Source organism: Delphinapterus leucas, chromosome 15 (assembly GCF_059928025.1).
Source record: "Delphinapterus leucas isolate spDelLeu-1000000601 "Yukka" chromosome 15, BTC_Dleu_Yukka2, whole genome shotgun sequence".
Lineage (NCBI taxonomy): Eukaryota > Metazoa > Chordata > Mammalia > Artiodactyla > Monodontidae > Delphinapterus > Delphinapterus leucas.
This window is the reverse complement of record NC_143143.1, coordinates 8,174,804-8,196,286: the sequence shown is the minus strand read 5'-3', so window position 1 is coordinate 8,196,286 and position 21,483 is coordinate 8,174,804. Positions and strand designations below refer to the sequence as shown.

The 21,483-nt window shown below is 54.2% G+C and overlaps 1 protein-coding gene across 12 annotated transcripts in view; it reads right to left on the bottom strand.

The window, feature by feature from the left end:
• Nucleotides 1–21,483, bottom strand: part of CUX1 (cut like homeobox 1) — a 383,965-nt gene that overhangs the window by 47,616 nt on the left and 314,866 nt on the right. For 5 of the 12 annotated variants that reach the window (XM_089895747.1, XM_022587992.3, XM_022587993.3 and 2 more), the window contains exons 16-20: nt 20,596–20,661; nt 19,191–19,292; nt 16,932–17,770; nt 14,521–14,686; nt 13,930–13,986 (exon numbers count right to left, since the gene is read on the bottom strand). The exons of 4 other annotated variants lie outside the window; for them this stretch is intronic. In XM_089895747.1, coding sequence (XP_089751873.1) covers nt 13,930–13,986; nt 14,521–14,686; nt 16,932–17,770; nt 19,191–19,292; nt 20,596–20,661 — 1,230 coding nt within the window. The remainder of the gene's footprint in view (nt 1–13,929; nt 13,987–14,520; nt 14,687–16,931; nt 17,771–19,190; nt 19,293–20,595; nt 20,662–21,483) is intronic. 3 more of the 12 variants (XM_022587997.3, XM_022587991.2, XM_022587989.2) reach the window with 2 other exon arrangements.

Genomic DNA, 21,483 nt, shown 5'->3' with positions numbered 1-21,483 from the left:
AAGGCCCTCTGAAACACGCAGAGCTTTCAGGAACTATGAAAGGATTATGAAAAATATTATATTCCAAAAACAGCAGGCAAACAACAGCTGCCTTAGGTTTTCATAGAAGCCAACTGAAAATCCACGCCCGCCGTAATTTCCAACTGAAAATCCGCGCCCGCCATGATTTTCAGAGACAAATCTCTCTGCAGATTACCCAATCCTCTGTTTAAATCTCCATACCCAGCCCTCTATCTGCAGTAATAATAACCCAAACGCCATTTAGTGTTCATTTGAGCAGTCAGGATAAAGTCATTTCTTATTATCTCCCCACTGTGTAAAAAACAGCTTGAAGGTAGGAAGTCAGTAAGCATTTTCACCAAAAAGTAATTATTGTAAGTGACATTTTTACTGCTGGCATGCCATAAGGCGCACCGCGCGTTCAGAAGGACAAGTTGCTGAAACAAAATGACAGGGTACTCTGTGACATTCTGACAAGAACCCAAACATTATTTAACTGGCGGCTGGTCTGATGCACCGCTTTTCATTATGTCCATAGTTTAGGCTTTGAGCCCGCGCCAAGCCAGGAAATTCCAAGCGACTCTACAGACTGTCAAGTATGGAAGATGGGAGAGAGAAGGAGAAGTCTGGGGGAGCAGTGGGGTCACGGCCTGGCGCATGGAAACATGACTGAGGGAGGGAGGAAGAGGGGTCCCGGGGAGGCAGAGGGTGGAGATGGAGCCCGAGGGGAGACGGGAGCCTCGGCGCTGCGAGCGGCACGGCCGTGCAAGGACCTACAGAAGGTTCTGGAGTGCCCGGTGCTGGCGTCCTCGGTCCAGCGGGAGCCCTGGTGGCCTGGAAGGACCCTGCCCAGCTTGAGGGGCCTCGGCAGTGAGGACGGCTTCAGAGGCCACCGCAGGATGACCGCCAGCCCGGGACGCTTCCCAGGCGAGTTCAGATGTGGAGATCGTGGAGGGGACACAGAACCCGAGCCGAAACACAGGGACGTGCTCACGGCTCACGCGGTTCCTGTCTGAAGAGACCCCCCCCCACCCCCCCACCTGAGGGTTCATGGCCGCCGGGCCTCTTTGGAAACAACGTTCTCTGCGTCGAAAGTGAACGGCTGCCTAGTTTGCCCGCCTGGGTTTTAGTGCCACACGGTGACGTCAGACCCTCTCCAACATCCCCGAGCACCAAACCTTTCCTGGGGGGCGGGGGGGGCTCCCTGCCTCCGAGTCTCCGAGCAGGTGCTCGTCGCCCATCGGGACCCCTATCCTACTTCTCCAGCCACATATCTCCATTAGGCACGGCCAACAGAAAAACGTGGAGTTTTTGATTGGCGTTGACATATATACACGGCTATATATAAAGTAGGTAACTAGTAAGGACTAGTGCTGGACAGAGAACTCTACTCAGTACTCTGTAACGGCCTATACGGGAAAAGAATCTAAAACAGAGTGGCTGTATGCGTATGTATAACTGATTCAGTGTGCCGTACACCTGAAACTAGCACAACGTTGTAATTCAACTACACTCCAGTAAAAATCCAAAAAACCCCATAAAACACGGAGCGTTTTGCTTCTGCGCATGTGTGGTCCTTGGACTGATCAGCAGAGGCTTGAAAGAAAATACGTGGAGACGCTTGTAGACGCCTCGGAGACACGCAGGGCCTTCCACACCCCTCCCGCCATGCCGCTGCACGCTTGCTATGGAGAAGGAACAGAAGTAACCTAACAACACACTAAGGCACGTCGGAGCGCGTGATGCGGCCCCACTACAGGACAGCCTGCTTTCCAAGGGCCTGTGCCTGACGCCGGTGCGGGGGTAACGGGGGGCCTCGGGCCCCATCCCCAAGGGCCTGGGCGGGTCTCCCCCTAGCCCGGGGAAAGCCCGATCCCAAAGAGGTGGCATCACACACTGGCGCCCACCCCTCCCACGGCCAGGCCCTGCCTGCCCTCCTTGCTGGCCCCGGGCTGGCAATACTCTTTGGCCCTCAGTCAGCCTGGGCATTGCCTCAAGTCACTGAAAATCCCAGCAAACCTACCAGATCACTCACTCTTTGTTTCAATAGTAAAAAGGAGACAGTAGGTGCTGGTGTATGTGTGTGAACATTTAAAAAGTCTGCCTAAGGAACTCTTATAGTGACTTAAAAGCCACAACAGTTTACTTATCAACAACAAAAACCCGTTTAATAAAAGCAAGGTTTGCATTTAACTTGTGGCAGCTTACATCCCCGAGCTTGACTTCCAAGCCACTTGAAGAGAGGGCCTGTGCCCTTCATTCACTAAGGGAAACTTCTAAGTGCCAGGCAGGGTGCTAGGAGGTGGGGCGCAGTGGTGACCCAGGCGGACATCACTAAGCAGCTGGCTGTCACAAAGACCTAGGAGGGGGACGTCCAGGGGGTGGTGGCACCTCACAGCACTGTGACACTGAAGCTGAGGCTGGGGAGGAGGGAACAAGAAAGAGACAGAGGTGGCGGCGGCGGGGGGGGGGGGGGGGGGCGCGGCGGGCAGGGTCACACACTGAGAAGGCGGGACTTTAACCCCAGGGAAGGGGCTGAAGGAGGGGAGGGCCCCAGCCCGATATGCGATCTGGAGGGATGGTTCTGGAGGTTTAGAAAACAGAAAGTGTGTGAGTGTGTGTGCGTGTGAGTGTGTGTGTGTGTGTGTGTGAGAGAGAGAGAGAGAGAGGGGGCAGGTGTAAGAGGGAGAGGGGGATCGAGGTGAGCTGCCCGGGCCCTGGCTCAGGTGACCACGGGGATGGCGGTGCTTTCACAGTTCTGGGGAGAAAAGGCTGAGCTCCATTTGGGTTGCGTTTCACCGGAGGGGACGACGAACCCGTGACGGGAAGTCGGCGCTCGAGGGAGGGAGGAGGCGGAAGGGCCGTCCTTGGCAGGTCGCCTCTGTCCTGGCGCAGCACGGCGGGCAGGGGGTGAGGCTGTGATTCTCGAGTCTACAGGGCCCCTTCCATCAGGCACTGCCTAGTGCCACCTGCGCTTCCCTCACTCTTGGGATGCTTTCTCACCCTCCTCTTTTCTCCCTGAACCGAACCAGGAAAGCACATGGCGGGGAAGGATCTTAGCACCTGGGGGAGCTGCCCAGGTGACGTGGTCTTGAGCCCAGGAGCGCTCACCCGAGGGGTGGGCGCTGCCGGGCATTCGGGATTGTAAATTTGCTGCCCCTCAGGCTTCCATGATTTTTCTGGTGTATCTTTTACAGGCTCTCAAGGAAATACGCATGTCCAAAGCAGAGTTTGGGAAAGTTAAAAATTAAAAACCTTCCTTAAGTTACAATTCAACTTTGGTAGTGAACTCCCAGGCTGGCGAGGCTGCGGGGACCACCCTGGTGACACCGCTGGGCCAGCCTCTGGAGCACAGTGCTCCCCCTGTTCCTAGCTTTTCTACAGATCCATACTGCTTTAGAAATAACGCTTTCAAATTACCTTCAATAACCTTATTACCGAACCAGCTGTGTGTATGAACACTTATCAATGCGTCCCTGTGCATTAAGAGAAAATGTATGTCATACAAACAGTCTAAATATATATTACTGAGATGAGTAAAAACAAACTCTCTAGTTAAATTGCTCTGCTGTAATCAAAGACTAAGCACTGTGTGTGCGTGCGCGCGCACCCGTGTGCGTGTGTTTTCTTCCTCCAGGGTTCCTTTCTGGCTTTGGGCAGGCCGGCCCATCCTTCACCGGCAGCGATTCTCTCTGGCAGGCAGCTCATACTGCCATTCTGACGGTGGCGTTCATGTCCCCAGATTTCTAAGGCTTGGAGGAGCTAAGAGGCGGTTTTCAATAGTGTTTTACTTCTGAGCCTTTTAGGCCTGCAGCTCAGCAACTTTCCTTCCCTCCAGGCACCTGGTGGACAGCAGGCTTGCAAGTGCCCATCTGCGCAGAGGCTCCAGCACTGGCCCCAAGAGCAGCCCGTCCCCTCTCGATAACCCTGCCAGGCAGCCCGGCACGCAGGTGATGTCATGTTCCTTAGAGAATCCTCCGCTGATTGAATAGCTGGTGTGGTGGCTGCTGCTTCCCGGCTTCCCAACGACACGCAGGTTGAGTGCACTGATCTGGCCCTACACGGGCCCCAGGCCGTGCCGAGCAGAACCGAGTGACATTTTCGCTGTATGTGATGGTATTAGAAAAACCTATTAAGGGGACTTCCCCAGTGGCGCAGTGGTTAAGAATCCACCTGCCAACGCAGGGGACACGGGTTTGAGCCCTGGTCCGGGAAGACCCCACATGCCGCGGAGCAACTAAGCCCGTGCACCACAACTACTGAGCCTGCGCTCTAGAGCCCGCGAGCCACAACCACTGAGCCCGCGAGCCACAACTGCTGAAGCCTGCGCACGTAGAGCCCGTGCTCTGCACCAAGAGAAGCCACCACAACGAGAAACCTGTGCACCGCGATGAAGAGCAGCCCCCGCTCGCCGCAACTAGAGAAAGCCCGCGCACAGCAACGAAGACCCAATGCAGCCAAAACCAAATAAATAAAATAAATTTATAAAAAAAAAAAAAGAAAGAAAAGCTATTAAGGTACATTATTTTACACATCCTCCTAATCTCTCCATACTGCTTTACTTAATTTGTGATGAAATTGTTGAGAAAGGGTACTTAATGTACGACAGTCAGTAAAAGTAATTTATCATCTTCCCGCTCCAGTGCTCACGTTATCAGCGAGCTCATTTTCTGCATTCATCATGCAATCAGCCTATTATTTGCATATTAATCAGGCAGTGGACCATGAAAGAACTGCATCCCAGCCAAATGCTGCGCTATCTCAGGAGAAACACTCAGTAATTATCATACATCAGTGTTATGATGTGGTAATTGATTATAACATCTTTCTGCTGCCCCTGGGGAGCCCCTCTGCTCACCCAGCTCCAGGCACTCTGGACAGATTGCTCTTTTCCTCCCCAAATCAAAGTCACCACTGCTGTTCTCTCCAAGTGCTATTTCTGTGGGGTATTGATCCTCCTCTTCCAATCTCATGAGGTATTTAAACTACGTGGAACACACTGACTGTAACTCAGAGACGAGAGGGTCTAGCCGGGAGGAAGGCGCATCCCTCTGGACTCAGCCTCTTGGCTTCAGAGGTGCTGCTCCAGCTTCCGAGAAAGTTTCCTTGTCGAGAGAAATGCGGCAACTTCAGTCCCTCCTCATCGCAAAGTTGGTACAAAGGCAGTTTGGCTGCTTTATTTAGGTGCCAAATGACAGACTAATTTTGGCCCTCTTGTAAAGGACAAACCCAACATCTGCCAATTCAGACTCGGGCTATATTTAGGAATTCAGTTCCAAAGGGAAGAACAAAACACAAAATCAAGATGAAGCCGGTGACGGAAGCCGCCTGGCTTGCTTCGTTCTCTCTGGGACCCCCCCCTTCTCACTCCTGAGCATGACCCTGGCCCAGGGACCAGTCAGCAGGGGGCTGGGCCCCAGGTCCTGGGCTGGCTGAGGGCCACTAGCAGGGAGAGGGCATGAAGCTGAAGGGCGGGGCTGTCCTTGCACGGGAAAGAACCCTGGGCCCCTGCGCATACCTTCCTTGGATCTAGCCTGGAAGGGGTTTCAAAGCAGCATGGACCCGCATCACAGGCCAGATGGGTCATACACTTTCTGTTGCAAAACTTCATAAACCGGGCTCTGACTATGCCACTGTTTTGTTGCTGGGTTCCCTTCCCTTCTGCCCAGCTCCCAGCCTGAACACAAGGGCATGCCTCTTGGGGTAACTGAGGCATCTGATTTTCTGTTAAGTGTTCATCTTGGATCTGATTTTATTTTATTATTATTTAATAAATTTATTTATAAATCATTTCCACTTTGATCCACTTAGGGATCAAAGGTATTAGTGCTGCGCTTGGCACATAAAAGGTGCAAGTATATGAGTTTCTTCATTGTACTCTTACCGCCTTTTAAAAATTACCTGAGGATTTTTAAGCATTTAAGCTTCTTCATCCTTCCCCGGAAGCAAACCATTGAAAACTGAAGTCCTCATTTGCACCTGTGACCTACTTTTGCCTCTTGGACTGAATGCCCCAGTGTACTGCAAATTCCCTTCTCCGAAGGAAGTCTAAGGGGAAGAGAAAGGACACGTGTCCAGAGGCCCGTGACAAAGGCCTGCCGGGGCCTTCTCCTAACGGGCAGTTAGGGCGCGCCAGCACCGAGGGTCCAGGCCACGCAACCAAGAGCAGCTGAGCGGGATGGCGCTGCCGCTCACCTGTGCCCACAGTCACCCCTGTATCCAGACGAGATGGCCTGGCTCTGCACTAGTTTGCCCCAAATGGCCTGAGCGATGACCTGTAGTCTTACTCTTTTTTTTTTTTTTTTATGGTACGCGGGCCTCTCACTGTTGTGGCCTCTCCCGTTGCGGAGCACGGGCTCCAGACGCGCAGGCTCAGCGGCCATGGCTCACGGGCCCAGCCGCTCCGCGGCATGTGGGATCTTCCCGGACCGGGGCACGAACCCTTGTCCCCTGCATCGGCAGGCGGACTCTCAACCACTGCGCCACCAGGGAAGCCCTGTAGTCTTACTCTTGAAGCTCAAGATTTTGGGTGAACTTCATGGAATGGCAGGTGGACAGACAATGTTCAAAGATGGACGGCATTTCAGGGAAGCCAGGAACCTGGAGAGCTGCATGCAGGTCACCTGCAGCTGACCCTTTGCGCCGGCTGCCACCCAGCCAGGCTCTCCCTTGACAGTCTCCGCCCAAGGAGTGAGTGCTGGACCCGCTTTCTGCTTTAAAGCCAGGAGCCTGACATTTCATGTGTGCACGTACGTTGTTCTATAGCTATCTGTGTGCGCACGAAATGACATAATGGCAGTGGTTTCAAGGGCAGCAGTAGGAAAGCAAACACTCAACTAGCACTTCCTCTGTGCGAGCCACTGCCCTGGAGGCTTTTATACATGAACTCATTTCAAACTCCTGAAGGTCTAGGAGATAGGTACTTTATTTTTCCTATTTTAAAGAAGAAACTGAGACACAGAGAGGTCGAGTCACTTGCCCAAGGCCACACAGGTGCTCAGTGGCTGAGATGAGACGAGCCCTCTGCAGTTGGCTCTGAGCCACCACGTCCTGCTGCTGCTCACACGTGCTCAAGGCTGCTCGCCGCAGGATCGTTTCTTAGGTTCTGCTGTTAAAAATCAATCTAGGGGGCTTCCCTGGTGGCGCAGTGGTTGAGAGTCCGCCTGCCGATGCAGGGGACACGGGTTCGTGCCCCGGTCCAGGAGGATCCCACATGCTGCGGAGCGGCTGGGCCCGTGAGCCATGGCCGCTGAAGCTTTGCGTCCGGAGCCCGTGCTCTGCAACGGGAGAGGCCGCAACAGTGAGAGGCCCGCGTACCGCGGGAAAAAAAAAAAAAAAAAAAAAAATCAATCTAAATATCTCTCACTAGTGATTGGTTAAATAAAGTATGGCATGTCCAGATACAGGAATTCCCTACAGCAGTGAAAAGAGGAGGAAATTCTTTATGTCCCAGCCTAGGGCAGTCTCTACAGACTATTGCCAGGTAAGAAAAGCAAAGCACACCTTGAGCACTGCGTGCTCCCTTCTGTGTGCAACGAACATCTAGATGCAGAGACTCTCTGAAGGAAACGAACAGGAGGGCCTTGGGGGAGAGCACCTGGGGGCCTGGGGATGAGGGAGGAGGGCGACTTATTTTTGAAAAAGGGTGTAAGTTCTCTTAAATCCTGCATTTTGTAGCCATGATGCATTTTACTTATTCAAAGAAAAAAAAAAAAACCCAAAACCCACAAACCATAATTAAAAATAAAAGTTTCTTACTCTGGGTTACTCTGATTCCCTCGTCGTTTTTTGGAGAGACCCAGTGACAAATCCCACTCAAGGAACGAGACCCTTGGGGGCTGATTTGTGCAGAAGCGGCCTTGCCCAGGGACCGTGGTGCCAGCATTTGCTGCTCTGAGACGAAAGCGTCGAGTGGGCTGGCTGGCTCAGTGGCTGCTGCTCCGGGGATGCCTGCGCGGGGCCTGCGGGTGCAGTGTGCTCTAGGGGAGGGCAGGCTGGGCCGGCTCGGCTCCACACCACCCTCACCGCCCCCCACCCCAGCCCACGGCGTCCCAGGAGTGAAAGGGCCTCTCCGTGCTCCCTCTGCCTTCCTGGTTGGTGCTGCAGCGAGGCAGTTTCAGGGTCGTGCTCAGGCGCCATAAGGAATCCCACAAATGCCCGGAACCGCTAGGAGAGCTGAAAAGGCAGCTCAGGCGCGGAGGTAACGCAGGGAGGCGCAGCTTCCGGGGAGCTCATGAGAAGCCGTCCTACCTCCCTACGGCCTTGCCCCCCCGCCCTGCCCTCCGAGGCCGCTCTTGGGGGCGCTGAGCCTCAGTCTGCCTCTCCATGCTCTGGAAGCCCACCTCCTCTCAATAAAGAGCCGCCCACGGGGCGGCAGGCTGGGCATCCTGGGGCCCAGTGCCGCCACGGGGGCAGGTGACGGAGGTCACCTCAAAGGAGCAAGGAGCCCCCCTTCTGTCCTGATCTCCATACTTTGTTTCTTATCATAACGGGCCTTAAGGCGGCAACAGGAACCCTATTCTACATGAAGAAAAGACAAAATTCCTCCGTAATCCACTTTCCTCCTGTTATTTTAAAAGAAAAACAGAAGGCCTCTAAAGTCGGGGCTTCTACTATTTTCGCTTTTTTTCAAAGGTTCCGCACATGCCCCATCCTCAGCCATCGATGAACGTTTGCACCCGCAGAGCTCTCCACCTGCAATGTTCTCCGCCCTGACCCCTTTGCCCTTCACGGCCCAGCCACCTCCTGGGGCGCCCTCAGCACCACGGGCCTCCCCACCGGCCTGCGCCCACATGTACCAGATGACAGACAAACGTTAGGGTAGGTTGCGTCTGATTCCAGAAACCTGACCTTTCTGATCTTAGGACAGACAATTCCTTTATCGTGGCACTCTTGGTAACACTGAAATGCCGTCATGCAGGGCACAACCAAGAAAGAGAGAAATGAATGCGCACTTAGTTCTTCTGGCTGCCAAGTTCATGGCCGGTGAGTGGGGGGCAGAGGCTGAGCCCCAGGACTAATGATGAGCAGAGCGGTCACCTGCTCAGGAGGGGTCACTTCCTAGCTCACACGTGGCTTTCCAGAATTCTCTTTTGTTTTTGATCTGTTGCCTACGGCCATGTATAAATCAGTTATGTATATACAAATCTTTTCAGGTATTCAAAATAAATGACGGTTAGAAGAGTTCTTTTCAGAGAGCACCAATAGTTACTTTCACTGACGTATTTCCATGAAAGAGAAGAAAAAAAAAAGAAAGGAAAAAAAAAAATCAACTCAGTTCTAGTCCAGGGCACTGAACAAAGCATTCTGCCTCCTTAGCCGGTGCCACGGAATTCTCTGGGGGTTCGGCCAGCCCTTCCTCTTCTTATTAATGTGCTATGCAAATGCCCCCCCTGACTTAGTCACCAAAACTGAGGAACGGATTGCTTCTTCAAGGAAGCTGAGTTTAAAACACTAAAACCGTGGACGTGTTCTCCTGGTCATTTCATGGGTACCAGGCAAGGGCCGCACATTAAAAAGGAAGGTTGGCCTGCCCCTCACCGGGAGCTGTGGCCCTGGGACTCTCCGGCTGCGTAAGGCCATGTGCAGCATACAGCCCCGTGGCGCTCATGTCAGGGAGGCGGCACACGTGGGACCACCCCCGTTAGAGAGGGACGCAGCTGCTATCTTCTCAGGAGGGAACTGGTGGTCGGCTGAGCAAGAACAGTGACGAGGAGCCATGGAATTCTCCACAGCCGGAGAAGATTCCGGAAGCCGCAGTTCCTGCCTGACACGCTGGGAAAAAGCTGGGTATTTTATAATTAATCCGAGGAGACTGGGCCATCCTCTCGTCGGTATGGCTTGCAATAATCCATCTGGGCGTGGAAGCTTGTGAGCTACAGTAACGAAGTGCTCCCAGAGTAAAAAGTTACAAAGCTGAGCGCATGGGCGACTCCTGTCAATTCTCCATAAGGTGATGAGTGACTGAGTCACATTTAGAAAAATCTGCTCCTTCCCCTTTCTTTCTCCCGCTTTGGAGTTGTCTCTTGTCTCCTTCTTTCCCTTGGGGCAAAAAGATTAATCACACCAAGGAACCATGAATATGAAATGAGCTTTAAGGAATGAAAAGGAAAAAAACAATCCAATTGTAGATCACATCTAACTAGGTACCTACGTACTACCTACACGGATACACACACGTACACCTTCATTACATCTCAAGGTTTTCTTCTTTAAAAAAAAAACACCCTCCTAACTGATAAGCAATGACCACAGGCCACACAGAAAAAACAAGCCTTACTTGGTCCCTCCTTTCTCCTTCTCTGAGCGCTTCCTTTGCTTCTCCTGAGCACTGCCACTGCTACGCAGGGTGCATGATAGCTGGGATGGGAGACAAACAAATGGGAGACTCGGAGAACCAATCCCAAAGGACTACCTGCACCTCTGTCTTGCCATATTAGATTAACGACAACCCAAGACACTGGGGACTTTGAAAGAAGCCAACAGAAACATGTGTATAGAGGGACTTCCCTGGTGGTGCAGTGGTTAAGAATCTGCCTGCCAATGCAGGAGACACGGGTTTGAGCCCTGGTCCGGGAAGATTGCACATGCTGCAGAGCAAGTAAGCCCGCGAGCCTAGAGCCCGCGCTCCGCAACAAGAGAAGCCACCGCAATGAGAAGCCCTCGCACCGCAACAAAGAGCTTGCCGCAAGTAGAGAAAGCCCGCGCGCAGCAACGAAGAGCCAACACTGCCAAAAATAAATAAATTTATATTTAAAAAAATGTGAAACTAGACTACGAGGAAATATAGGAACAGGTAACTGATCTGAAGTTCGGTCCTTTAAAAACCGTTTTTGTTTTTTTTTAAGTTACTCATATGACTGGTATGGAACCCTCCGTTCTCCTCATCAAGGCCTCAACAGCGCAGGTCACTCGCTGAAAGTGGCATCAATTCTCCTCAGTGTCCAAGGCCATCACCCCACGTCTCGAATCATCAAAGGAACGTTCAGAAATGGTTACAACCACCAGGAGGAAAAAGTGATGAGGCACTGGGAACTTCAGTTTCTCTCTCCTTTATCATGAACCTGATCGGCAAGTTTGACACAGAAATCATTAAGGAAAATTGAGATGCTGAGGGCAACAGGGCTGGGCAGAAAGAGGCAGACAGGAATTCTTAGCGAGGAAAACGGAGTCCCGTGTCAGCAGTTTGCTGTTTAGTTGAGTGAGGCCCTCCACCCCCGGGGCACCTCATCGCCATGGAAACTAAGCACAGAGCCCTGCATTAGACCCACACGATCTCTGCTCAGACCGAGGCTGTGGACAGAAGGTGGGTCTTCCAAAGTCCTTCCACACCTGGGAGGCTGAACCGATGGCCGGGCCAGTTCGGCAGCCTGGATTCTCAGACACTGAGTGTTTCTCACCAATATTCAGGAACAGACCAACCCAGGGTCAGAATTACCTTCCTGCAGCCATCTGCTGCCACCACGCTGAGCTGCCTTGGGCAGAGGCCTCATGGAGCCACCGCCAAGGACAGAGCATCTTTCTGGGTCTGGGGGCCTCTTGGAAGGATTCCGTGGTAGCCACGGCGAGAGCAGGGAATCAGAATCCTGGAGAAATCCTAGGCCAGAGGCGTTGCTCCCCTACCTTTTGGGGGGCAATGCTGAGTGCTTCCTCCGAGACACTGTTTTTTTTTTTTTTTTGGCCACACTGCGCGGCATGCGGGATCCTAGCTCCCCGCCTGCGTCCCCTGCGTTGGAAGCGCGGAGTCTTAACCACTGAACCGCCAGGGAAGTCCAGACACTGATTTTTTAGGCTGTCAAAGATCCCGGCGTCTCCAATAGTCATTCATCCCACTGATTTACCAACACTCATCATTATAAGGGAATTCTGTTTTTCAAATCTGAATTCCACATACCGAAAGGCACGGCTACTTTAATTTTTAGAAACACTCCCGAAAGGATAACGCTGATAGTAAAGAAATTTCAAACAAGGAAAACTGCCACCCACAGTCTTGCCGCTACGTGATCATCTGTCTTTTCATTCTGACAAGCACTTTCTAGTCTCTCCTGATCCAGAGAAACAGTTTCGCTTAGCTACCATCGTGACTTAAAAAAAAAAATTTCTATTTTCCTAGAATGTAAGAAATAAGTTTTCCACCTTTCTCCACAATCACCATAATTATTATTTCTACGGATGGCTTCCCAACTGCTGACTCACAACAGGCGCGTCGAGTGAGAGGTCGGCCATCCACCTTCCGTCTTGCGGAGATGACACAGAGAGGCCTGCCCGGGCCTCTTCACAGAAAGCAGGGGAAAGTTCTACAGCACTCGCTTGTACCCAGGGGCTCACTGCCTCCTGCCTCCCTCCCTCCTTCAATCTGCAGGCTCCCCAAGAGTTTAAATCTCCTTATTTTATGAAGTAATTTGATCTCTTACAAATATCACTTACAGCCCTCTGAGGAGCCGCGTGAGTTGTTCCCAGGTTGGAAACGTGGCGGTCATAGGGATGTCGCAGCACAGCAGCAAGTGCTCGCTACACAATAGAAAGTAAAGAGCCGTTCTTTAAGGATTTGTTCCGACACGGGGAAGGCTTTGGCATCCATCACAGCCGACCTGGGACTGCAGGTGATTTCTTATTTTATTTAGGAACAAGGGGTTTTGATCTAAAAACCGTTAGTCACATTCTGCCAAGTTGGGTCCTGACTCTGATGGGGCAGCAGATACTCGGAGAGTTTAACCGGGGGCCAGCTTTCCATTAGAGCAAGAGGCAAGGAGAATTTTCCACGCAAACGTCCGCAAAACTCTAGCACAAACAACCGCGTCCGTTATTTTCTCTAATGTGTTTTGAGTGGGCGCCAGTGCTGTGTAAGTTCTCCAGTACCTGCTAATGAAATTGGCCAACGCAGAAAGGCAGGGAGAAGGAAGTACACCTGATCCTTCTCAGAGGGCCAACCACTCCATTTAGAGGTCCAGCCAAGAAAACCAAGAGCTTGGGCTAGATACAGCCTTCCACCCCTCAAGGTGGAACACCCAAAACACAAGAGAACGTCAGCCGGGAGCTTAGCTGCCCCCAGCACTGGCTGCATCTGTGTGCGGGTTTGGAGTTTCGAAGCGGTGGAGGCCGCTGCCGCCCAGCTGTTCCCCTCACGACACGTGTTTTCCCTCGTCAAACTTCCAGCAGGCTGGCGGGCTCCACGCTCCTCACTTAGCTTTGTTTGTGTTTTCAATGCATCAATGGGATATGGAGACTAATCAACATGTTTAGAAAAATAAAGAAAGAAAAAAAGAGGAACAGCTCACGATGCTGGCTGTTCCTGGGAGCTGGGTGGGAAAAGCCTGGCACAGGCGGGCACACAGGAAGGACAAGGAAGGGGTCCAGGAATCAGGGTGTGGGCCAGCCTGGGCTGCCGTGTCCAGGAGTCCACGTGGCAGAGATGTGACCTCAAAGACCAGGCCTCGGGGCTCTCAGATGCCGCCCGGAAGCAGGCCCAGCTCCTGGGCCCGGGCTCTAGGCCCTCCACCACCTGATCCCAGGCTGGACCCCAACCTCAGTCCCACTCTCCTGAGTGTCACGCCCTGAACTGCAATGCCCGTTCCTTGTCCCCTGTCCCCTGCTATGAGACTGGAAGCCCCCTGAGCACAGAATCCGTCTCTGACTTGGACCCCAGCCCCCAGCCCCGAACACAGGGCCTCACACCTAGGAGCCGACGGACTGATGAAAGCGCACGGTGAGGAACAAGAAAACGCTGGAGGGGCCTGCACTCGGCCGCCGACTCTCTCCTTCTCCATTAGAAACTACGACCTCGACGAATCCAGTTTGACTGGAGGGTACCATGTTTTCAGCTCACCGGATCCAGAACGAGGGATCCTTCAAGTCTCCCCAGTACAGACCAGAGGAAAACACAAAAGGCAGGGAAATGTTTCATTCAAAACAGCAGACATGGCTAGTTACCTGAGCTCACGCAGCCCTGCTGCAGGGGGTCCTGGAGTGACGTCATGGAGTGCAGGACTGAACGAGAGAAATGGGTACAGTTAAACGAGGAAACAAACTTGAGGGGCGGTTACAGCTTCCTAATACCCGGAACACAGCAATAAGGGCCCCAAAGGCCCAAGGGAGGGCACCCACTCCTTACGGGGAGGGCCAGAACGGGGCGGGGTTTGGCCGTCCGCGCTGGCAGGCAAAGCACTGCCGGTAGAAAGCGGGGCCACTGGCTGGCGGGCAAGCGGAAGCCGTCACCCATGAGACCCTTCGTTCTGCTCCTCTGGCTGATTTCCTTTCCTGCTTCCCTGATTTAGCTACTTGACTCTTACCTATATTTATGTATAAACAGCATTTTCCTAATTGGTAACGCATTTTCTGCTGCTTATAAAATTAGCTAGGCACAATCTTCTCTCTCCCAAAAACTGAGTCAGTCCCATGGCAACAGGTGGTGGAGGAAGGGGGGCGGTTCTCAGGCAGCAGCTGACGGCGTGGCTGGTGGTCTCCCCGCACAGGCTCCCCTCCCCCACCGCCTGCAGCAGCCCAGGGCGGGGCTGCCCTTACCTGGCCCTTGCTGCTGTCCTTGGACAGGCAGGACGCCCTGGCCCAGCTCGCCGTTCAGCCAGAGCTGCATCCGGATGAAGGGTTCACGGCCTTTTTGGGTCAGCTTGCTCCATGGCTTCGGCCGGGACAGCATGTCGCTGACACTGCCCTGGGACAGGCCCAGCACCTGGAATGGCAACCAAAGACACACAGCATCAGCACCCCGGGTTTGGTGTGAGGCCGCAGATGTGTTAGTGATACACGCGTGGCCACGCGGAGGCGTGGTCGGGATGGGTGGCACATGGGGAGCGCTCCTGGGGCCGAGCACGGAACCGACCCCTGGGGGCGGGTGGCAACAGCCTGGGGTGGGGGATAAGCTTTTCAAGGTCACCAGTGGGCTGATGCCCTGGCACGGGGAGCCACGGTCACAGTCCCAGCTTTCAGCTCCCAGGGAGAGGAGGGTGGGTAAACGGAGGGGAGGGGCTCCCTCCAGGGTCTCGATCCTGCCAAGCCTGCAGGGTTGTCGTCCTGACAGCCCGAGGAGGAAGCACTGAAACTCTGTTGCTCTTTGCCTGGTGGCGCCAGCAAAGGCCGAGGTGCTGGAGGCCAAGGACCCCTTTAGAGCAGGAGCGACGGATGCTGGCGGGACGCGGGCGCCCGTCTCCTTTGCTGGCGCCGGGCCAGCCTGGCATTTAGAAAGGTCTGCTCTCTCTGATCACATCCTGCTCGATGGTAGGGGCCCAGAGGTGAGCTGGTGGCAACCAAGGAGCCAGCCTGGGAGTGAAGCTCACTGCAGACGATCGACAAGTTGCACGTACATACCCGACTTTGTTACGCTCACATATGGCCATACATATGTATGGGCACAAACACCCCCCACAGGACACAGATGCAGCCCAGAGATATTTAGGGGCCGCATCCGATCACTCTTTGAAAAGTTCTCAAGTTCCAGAATAAACTGCACTCATGGGCCAAACAAGTTCAATGCTATTAAGTCTCTGCTAAATTTAAGGCATGAGCACAAATGTCTATTTAAATGTTCTCAAATGATATTTTTACAACGCTGAACTAGAAATTTCAAGGGACTTTCAATTCTCATCCTCATTTCTATTCACCCCGTCACCTTTTGCAAAGTTGGGACAAAGAGCTCACAACCGTGTTTCGAGGATTCATAGCACGGTACATGGCAAACACTGAACTCAAGGCAGGACCTGGGAAGGCGGGTAGGAAGTTGCGGGGCAGGCCACTGCTGACCCAGCCACGTGGCCCTTGGGGAGGCTGTCTTTTGCTTTTTTTGCTGCATTGGGTCTTCGTTGCTGCACGAGGGCTTTCTCTAGTTGCGGCGAGCGGGGGCTACTCTTCATGGCGGTGCGCTGGCTTCTCATTGCAGCGGCTTCTCTTGTTGTGGTGCGCGGGCTCTAGGCGCGGAGGCTTCAGTAGTTGTGTCTCGCGGGCTCTAGAGCGCAGTTTCAGCAGTTGTGGCGCACGGGCTTAGCTGCCCCACGGCATGTGGGATCTTCCCGGACCAGGGCTCGAACCCACGTCCCCTGCACTGGCAGGCGGACTCTCAACCACTGCACCACCAGGGAAGTCCCGGGGAGGCTGTCTTTTAGGGGACTGGAGCGCTTCTCATTATGCTCAGCAATTCATTGTTTAATCTAAGACTATCCCGGGGTATTATGTTTTTCTTATATTTTGCAGGCCTGGTAAATTCCCATTATTCCAGAATCTCAGTGACCAGGAAGTGCCAAGAACAGAAAGGGTCTGGTAGCCCATCCACAAACCATGGCCTTTCATGAGCCAGGGAAGGCTGATGTGGAAACAAGGGTCTTCGAGGCCAGCCTAGGCTCTGTGCAGCTCTGCCCGTGCCACCTCTAGCTGTGCATCCCTGGGCAGGTTGCTTCACCCCTCTGGTGCCCCAAGCACGTTCTGAATTATGAGAGAGGTACAACTACGCTTTACGTTGCTGTTTCTATCGAGTGCCTTCTGGTTCTCTGCACGCTGGCCGTCTCTCTCTGTGATCAGATCAGATCCTTTTGGCCGAAACAGCCTGCAGAGGCGCCTCTGGGCTCCACTTGGCTGGGGGGACAGAACTCGATTCAGTCACCTGCTAGCTTGGGGCACATAGTTAACTTCCCTGAGCCTCGGTTTCCTCATCTGTCAAATGGCGACTATGCCACCCCCTCACAGTGTGAGACAAGAGGTCTAAAGGACCGCGGAGGGTGAGAGGGCCTCACCCAGAACCTGGCCCCCAACGGGGATGCCGCAAATGGAACGTTCACTGGCCAGCCTCCCCGGAAGTTTGGGAGTGGACGAGCCATGATGCTCCTTGGTTAACTAAGTGGGTGATGGCCACACCCTCCAGACAGATACGCAGTCCTAAGCAGTGAAGGGAGATGGGAAGACCCAGGCTCCCACATCGAGTCCCTTACCTTCTCCCCGAAGATCCTCTGACAGATGCCGTTCTTGGCCAGCTTCTCCTTCACCTGCCGGGTGAGCTCGATGGTGTCCACCTCCTGGTACATGTAGATCTCGTACTGCTCAGGGGTCAGCGGAGGGACCGAGGGCTTGGTGGGCTTCGACAGGGGCACGATGGGGGAGGAGGGCAGAGGGCTGTTCTGGGGTGTCTCGCTGCGGCTGGCTCCGGTGAGGCTCAGCTCTGAGCTCTGGGAGTACGGCGACTCGGCGCTGGGCCAGTCCTTCCAGTACTCTGACGAGGAGGGGCCCTGGAGCTGGCCGCGCTCGGCCCGCGCCTGCCCGCCACCGCCGCCGCCGCCTTTTTCTTTCCCGCCGCTGGCTTCTTCAGCCTTGGGGTCTTCGGGGGGAGCGCTGCTCTTCCTCTCGGGCTGGACGGCGCTCCACCAGTGGTCTTTCCACACGCCGCTGCGGCCCAGCTCGCTCTTCACGTGTCTGAGGACCCCCTGTGCGGAGTCAGCCGCCCCCGGGAGGTCTGGCCCGGGCACGTCCTGGGACTCCTTCTTCAGGACCGGGGCGTTGGGCAGAGCGGGGGCGCTGGAGTCGGGAGCCGAGGGGGGCTTCTTCAGGGAGACGGCTAATGGAGAGTAACCGGACACCGACGACATGGGCGAGGGGGGCATTAGCTTGGGGGTCAGGATGGCGATGTCCGTCTGGGACAGCGGCGCTGGCTTTAAGGCGGGGTCGAGGGCGGCCTGCTGGGCCTCCATCTCACGGCGGGCCTGCTGCAGGATGGAGCGGATGGCGTCGTCGGAGTTCCCGCTGCTGGACGCCGAGGAAGGCTGGGCCGGCTCTGCTGCGGAGCAAACACAGAGGTGAGACGGTGGCGGCACCGCCCCGTGTTTTTTCACTCCACTTCATCCTGACCCGACCTGCCACCGCATGCAGGTTACTGGGGAGAACCTCACGGCTCTGTTTTTCCAACGTTTCCCCGGTCGTGAAATGTTCACGCACCCTGTCCGAGCAGTGATAGAGGGGCCAACGCGCCTGCTGTGCGACCACATGGCCTCCGCGACACACCAGCCGAAGGGGTAAGTTATGATCACGAGTGTGATGGGGGGCGGGGCGGGGGGTGTTACGTGTGCAAATGCTCTGTGACTCTCTTTCCGGGATCACTTTAAACTTAACATTCTCATGTGCTATATCCCAAAATTCCAGTGGTTTTGTTAGCTCAGATCCCCTTCCGGGTGGGTGACTACGGTGTGGCCACCAAGGGGGAGGGGGACGGGGAGGGCCAGTGTGTGTGGGGGGCAGTGGGCAGGCCCTAGCTCAGGAACCCAGGGGAGTGACCAGGTAGTGGCAGGTGCTAAGTGGTCACAGCTGCCTGCAGCCAGGCCTGGTGGGGCCTCGCGGCCACGTCTGTGGTGGAAGGACTCCACAGAGCAGGGGCTTCGTGCACAGGGCAGGGGTGTGTCTGTGTTGAACCCCGGGTAGAGCACTCAGGTTTCCTCTCCAGCGGAAGGTCTGAGCTGAATCTACAGCCTGGTGCGCCTCTCAAGCAAAGTTCAGCCGCAGAAAAGCTGAAATGTGGGTGTTCTCTTACACAAGGCAGCTCTCAGGGAGCTATGAGGGCCGATTCCTGAAGCCGACTGACTGCAGAGGTGGGGCCATCCACCCTTTAACACTTCCTGCTCCTCTCTGGCAACGTCTGTTCCATAAAGCAGCTGTGGTCAAGTATATACCCAAGTAGCAAAAGCCTGTGTTGCATTTAAAAAAGGGAATCTGGGGGCTTCCCTGGTGGCGCAGTGGTTGAGAGTCTGCCTGTCGATGCAGGGGACGTGGGTTCGTGCCCTGGTCCGGGAAGATCCCACGTGCCGCGGAGCGGCTGGGCCCATGAGCCATGGCCGCTGAGCCTGTGCTTCCGGAGCCTGTGCTCCGCAACGGGAGAGGCCACAACAGTGAGAGGCCCGCGTACCGCAAAAAAAAAAAAAAAGAAAAAAAGGGAATCTGATACAAAGTACTTGCTAATTTAAGTCACGGAGATTCTAGGCCAGGGGTACATTCTTGAGTCAATGCTAGGGAATGACCTAGAATGGTAACTATTAGCAAAATAGACATCACACAGACCTGCTCCCCTCTGTGCTTGCCTAAAGGCTTGAAAACATACATTCTATTTTTTTTTTTTTTCACAAAGTTAATTACTGCCGACCAGAACGCTCATGACAATTCTTTCAACTAAGTGTGGAAGACAGTGGTCGAAGACTTGGACTCCGTACCGGTTTTCTGTACTTGCAGCTCCCTTTTGGCTTGTTCCAGGATGGACTTGATTGCTTCATCGGACCCGGTCTCTGAGGCTCGGATCCGGGTGGTGATGTTACCTGCAGGGAGAAGCCACACCAATGACATCAAACCCACACCTGGAACAAAACTTAGGGCTGCACAAAGACGTCATTCTGATAAATAGCTGCTGAGTCGAGGCCGGTGATGACACGGAGGCAGGCGTGGCCTCCCGTTTACCTGTACCTGCTGTGCGGGCAACTCCACAGCAGGTACCACGGCCCCGGGGCAGGAAGGGCTTCCTACTGACTCCACCTGGCGTCAGACAGTATTCGGCCAGTGGGACAAGCTCTCACATTATCCAAGCTGGACGTCGCCCGTGGGGTGGGGCCGGGGAGAGCGAGTCATTTAATCCGGTATAAGAAAAAAGATGAAGGATTAAAAGGTAACGCTTTTTTTGTGAGTCATTTAAAAACAACTCCAACAGCTGCTTTGGCTTGGGACTACGTTCAAGGCTTTGTACGTGTCCTTGAGGCCAGTATCCCAGAGCGGAAAAATGGGCAGAGAGGGCAAGGGGTGGAGGCTGATTCTCTCGCTATCGTTTGCTCGTACAAGGTGAAGAGGCTGAAGGCTTAAGTTAAAATTCTCGGGTCTCTTATCACATACTATCTTTTTAAAATTTATGAACAAAGAGAGAAGCCTGCGGACATGCCTAAAGGACAAGAATTCCGTCTTTCGGTCACATGGTGATGCTCTGCCGAGCAGCCACGTGCACAGATGCACTGAAGCTACTACGGCCCGGGGGCTGGCCCCGGTTCTTCCCGGAAGCCGTCCACGTGTTTGAATTGGTCCCTACCTCACTAAGTGTGAACCGCCACATTAAACCATTTAAAAACAAGCAAACCACCGGGACAAAACCCCATCAAAGCTGCGACTCCGAGGAGTGCCACGGGGGCTGGCGAGCAGGTTCCATTTGGGATCTGTCCCCTCTGTCATGCCCTCGACACATTTCAGAGTTCAGGGAAGGTACAAGGAAGCAGCAGTATCTCATCTGACTCAGTCACCTGATTCTTCTCAGAGCAACAAATGTTACTCTTTCACCTGCTTCTGAGAAAATGGGGAAAGGCGTAATTTGAATCTAAGAGGGGGGTGGGTGTGGGATTCGCATTTTGGGGCTCATCTTAGTGGTGCCGCCCCCTCCTGCGCTCGGTAGAGCGCGGGCAGCTCAGGGGGAAGGGGCCGTGCGTACTTGAACCCGTGCTTTGTTTTATACTTACTAGCTCTGTTTTTCCATCAGGTTCCAGGCCAGAATCACACTGTACAGTTTTAACCCGAATACACAGCTAAGGACATGCTGCTTCCTAGGTTACTAACTGCAAAGAAAAACACCTGCCTGCGACATACCTTCAGACCCATTTCTTCGTTTCGGTACTTCCTGAAATAGTCTGTTCAGGCTCTGGCCTGGATTCTCTGTTGAAAAACAAGTGTGGTAAGAACAAAACAATCAGGGGGATGGTGGTGTTGACGTTATGGGCTGCGTGATATGAAATCTGAGCCGCCTGTCACTACAGAGAGGGCTCAGGGCTGCCTGTGCCACTTGGGAGTCACTAGAAACTTTGGAGAGGCCCTTCCCTGGCTGACCGGCTCACAGAGGCCACGGCTCTGCCACCAAAGGGGATCAGATGGACCTAGGTGGCGGCCTGCGGCACCAGCGCCACGGGGGTCAAACGGAGGGAGCAGGGCCGCCAAGCGGATCGCCCACCAGCCCCGGAACAAAGCTCGCATAAATCATCCAGAGACAGTCGATTTCGGTTAACAACGCCGTGAAAGCCTCGGTGCCCTTTGTGCGAATGGACGCTGTTTGAAGCGTCTCCCTTCTCCGAGTCTAAATCTCAAGTGCGTCTGAGAAGAGTCCCTTTCTCTATCACTGCTGACTTAGCAGAAGGATCCCCTGTCGTTAAAGAGGGAAGGAGTTCTTGCAGTTAGGGACTGGACGGACTTTTTATCTTTTTATGGGCGGGGGGTAGGAAGTGTGTTTTAATACAACTTTCATGTATTTTACTCAAGGCAGGCATGTTTCGCCGGTAATGCTAAACAGATCGCTAGCGGGACGTAAACACGGGGAGTGTGACCGTGGGCCTCGCTCCCACTGGTGCGGAGGGAGGAGGGGGGGGCGCACGTGGTCGGCTGGCCCTCCGCGTGGACCCAGCGTTGCGTGAGGACCGCCCCCGGCCAATGCTGCTGCTCTAGGGCCGGGTGGTACCCACGGGCCCCTCCCCATGTGAGGCCAGC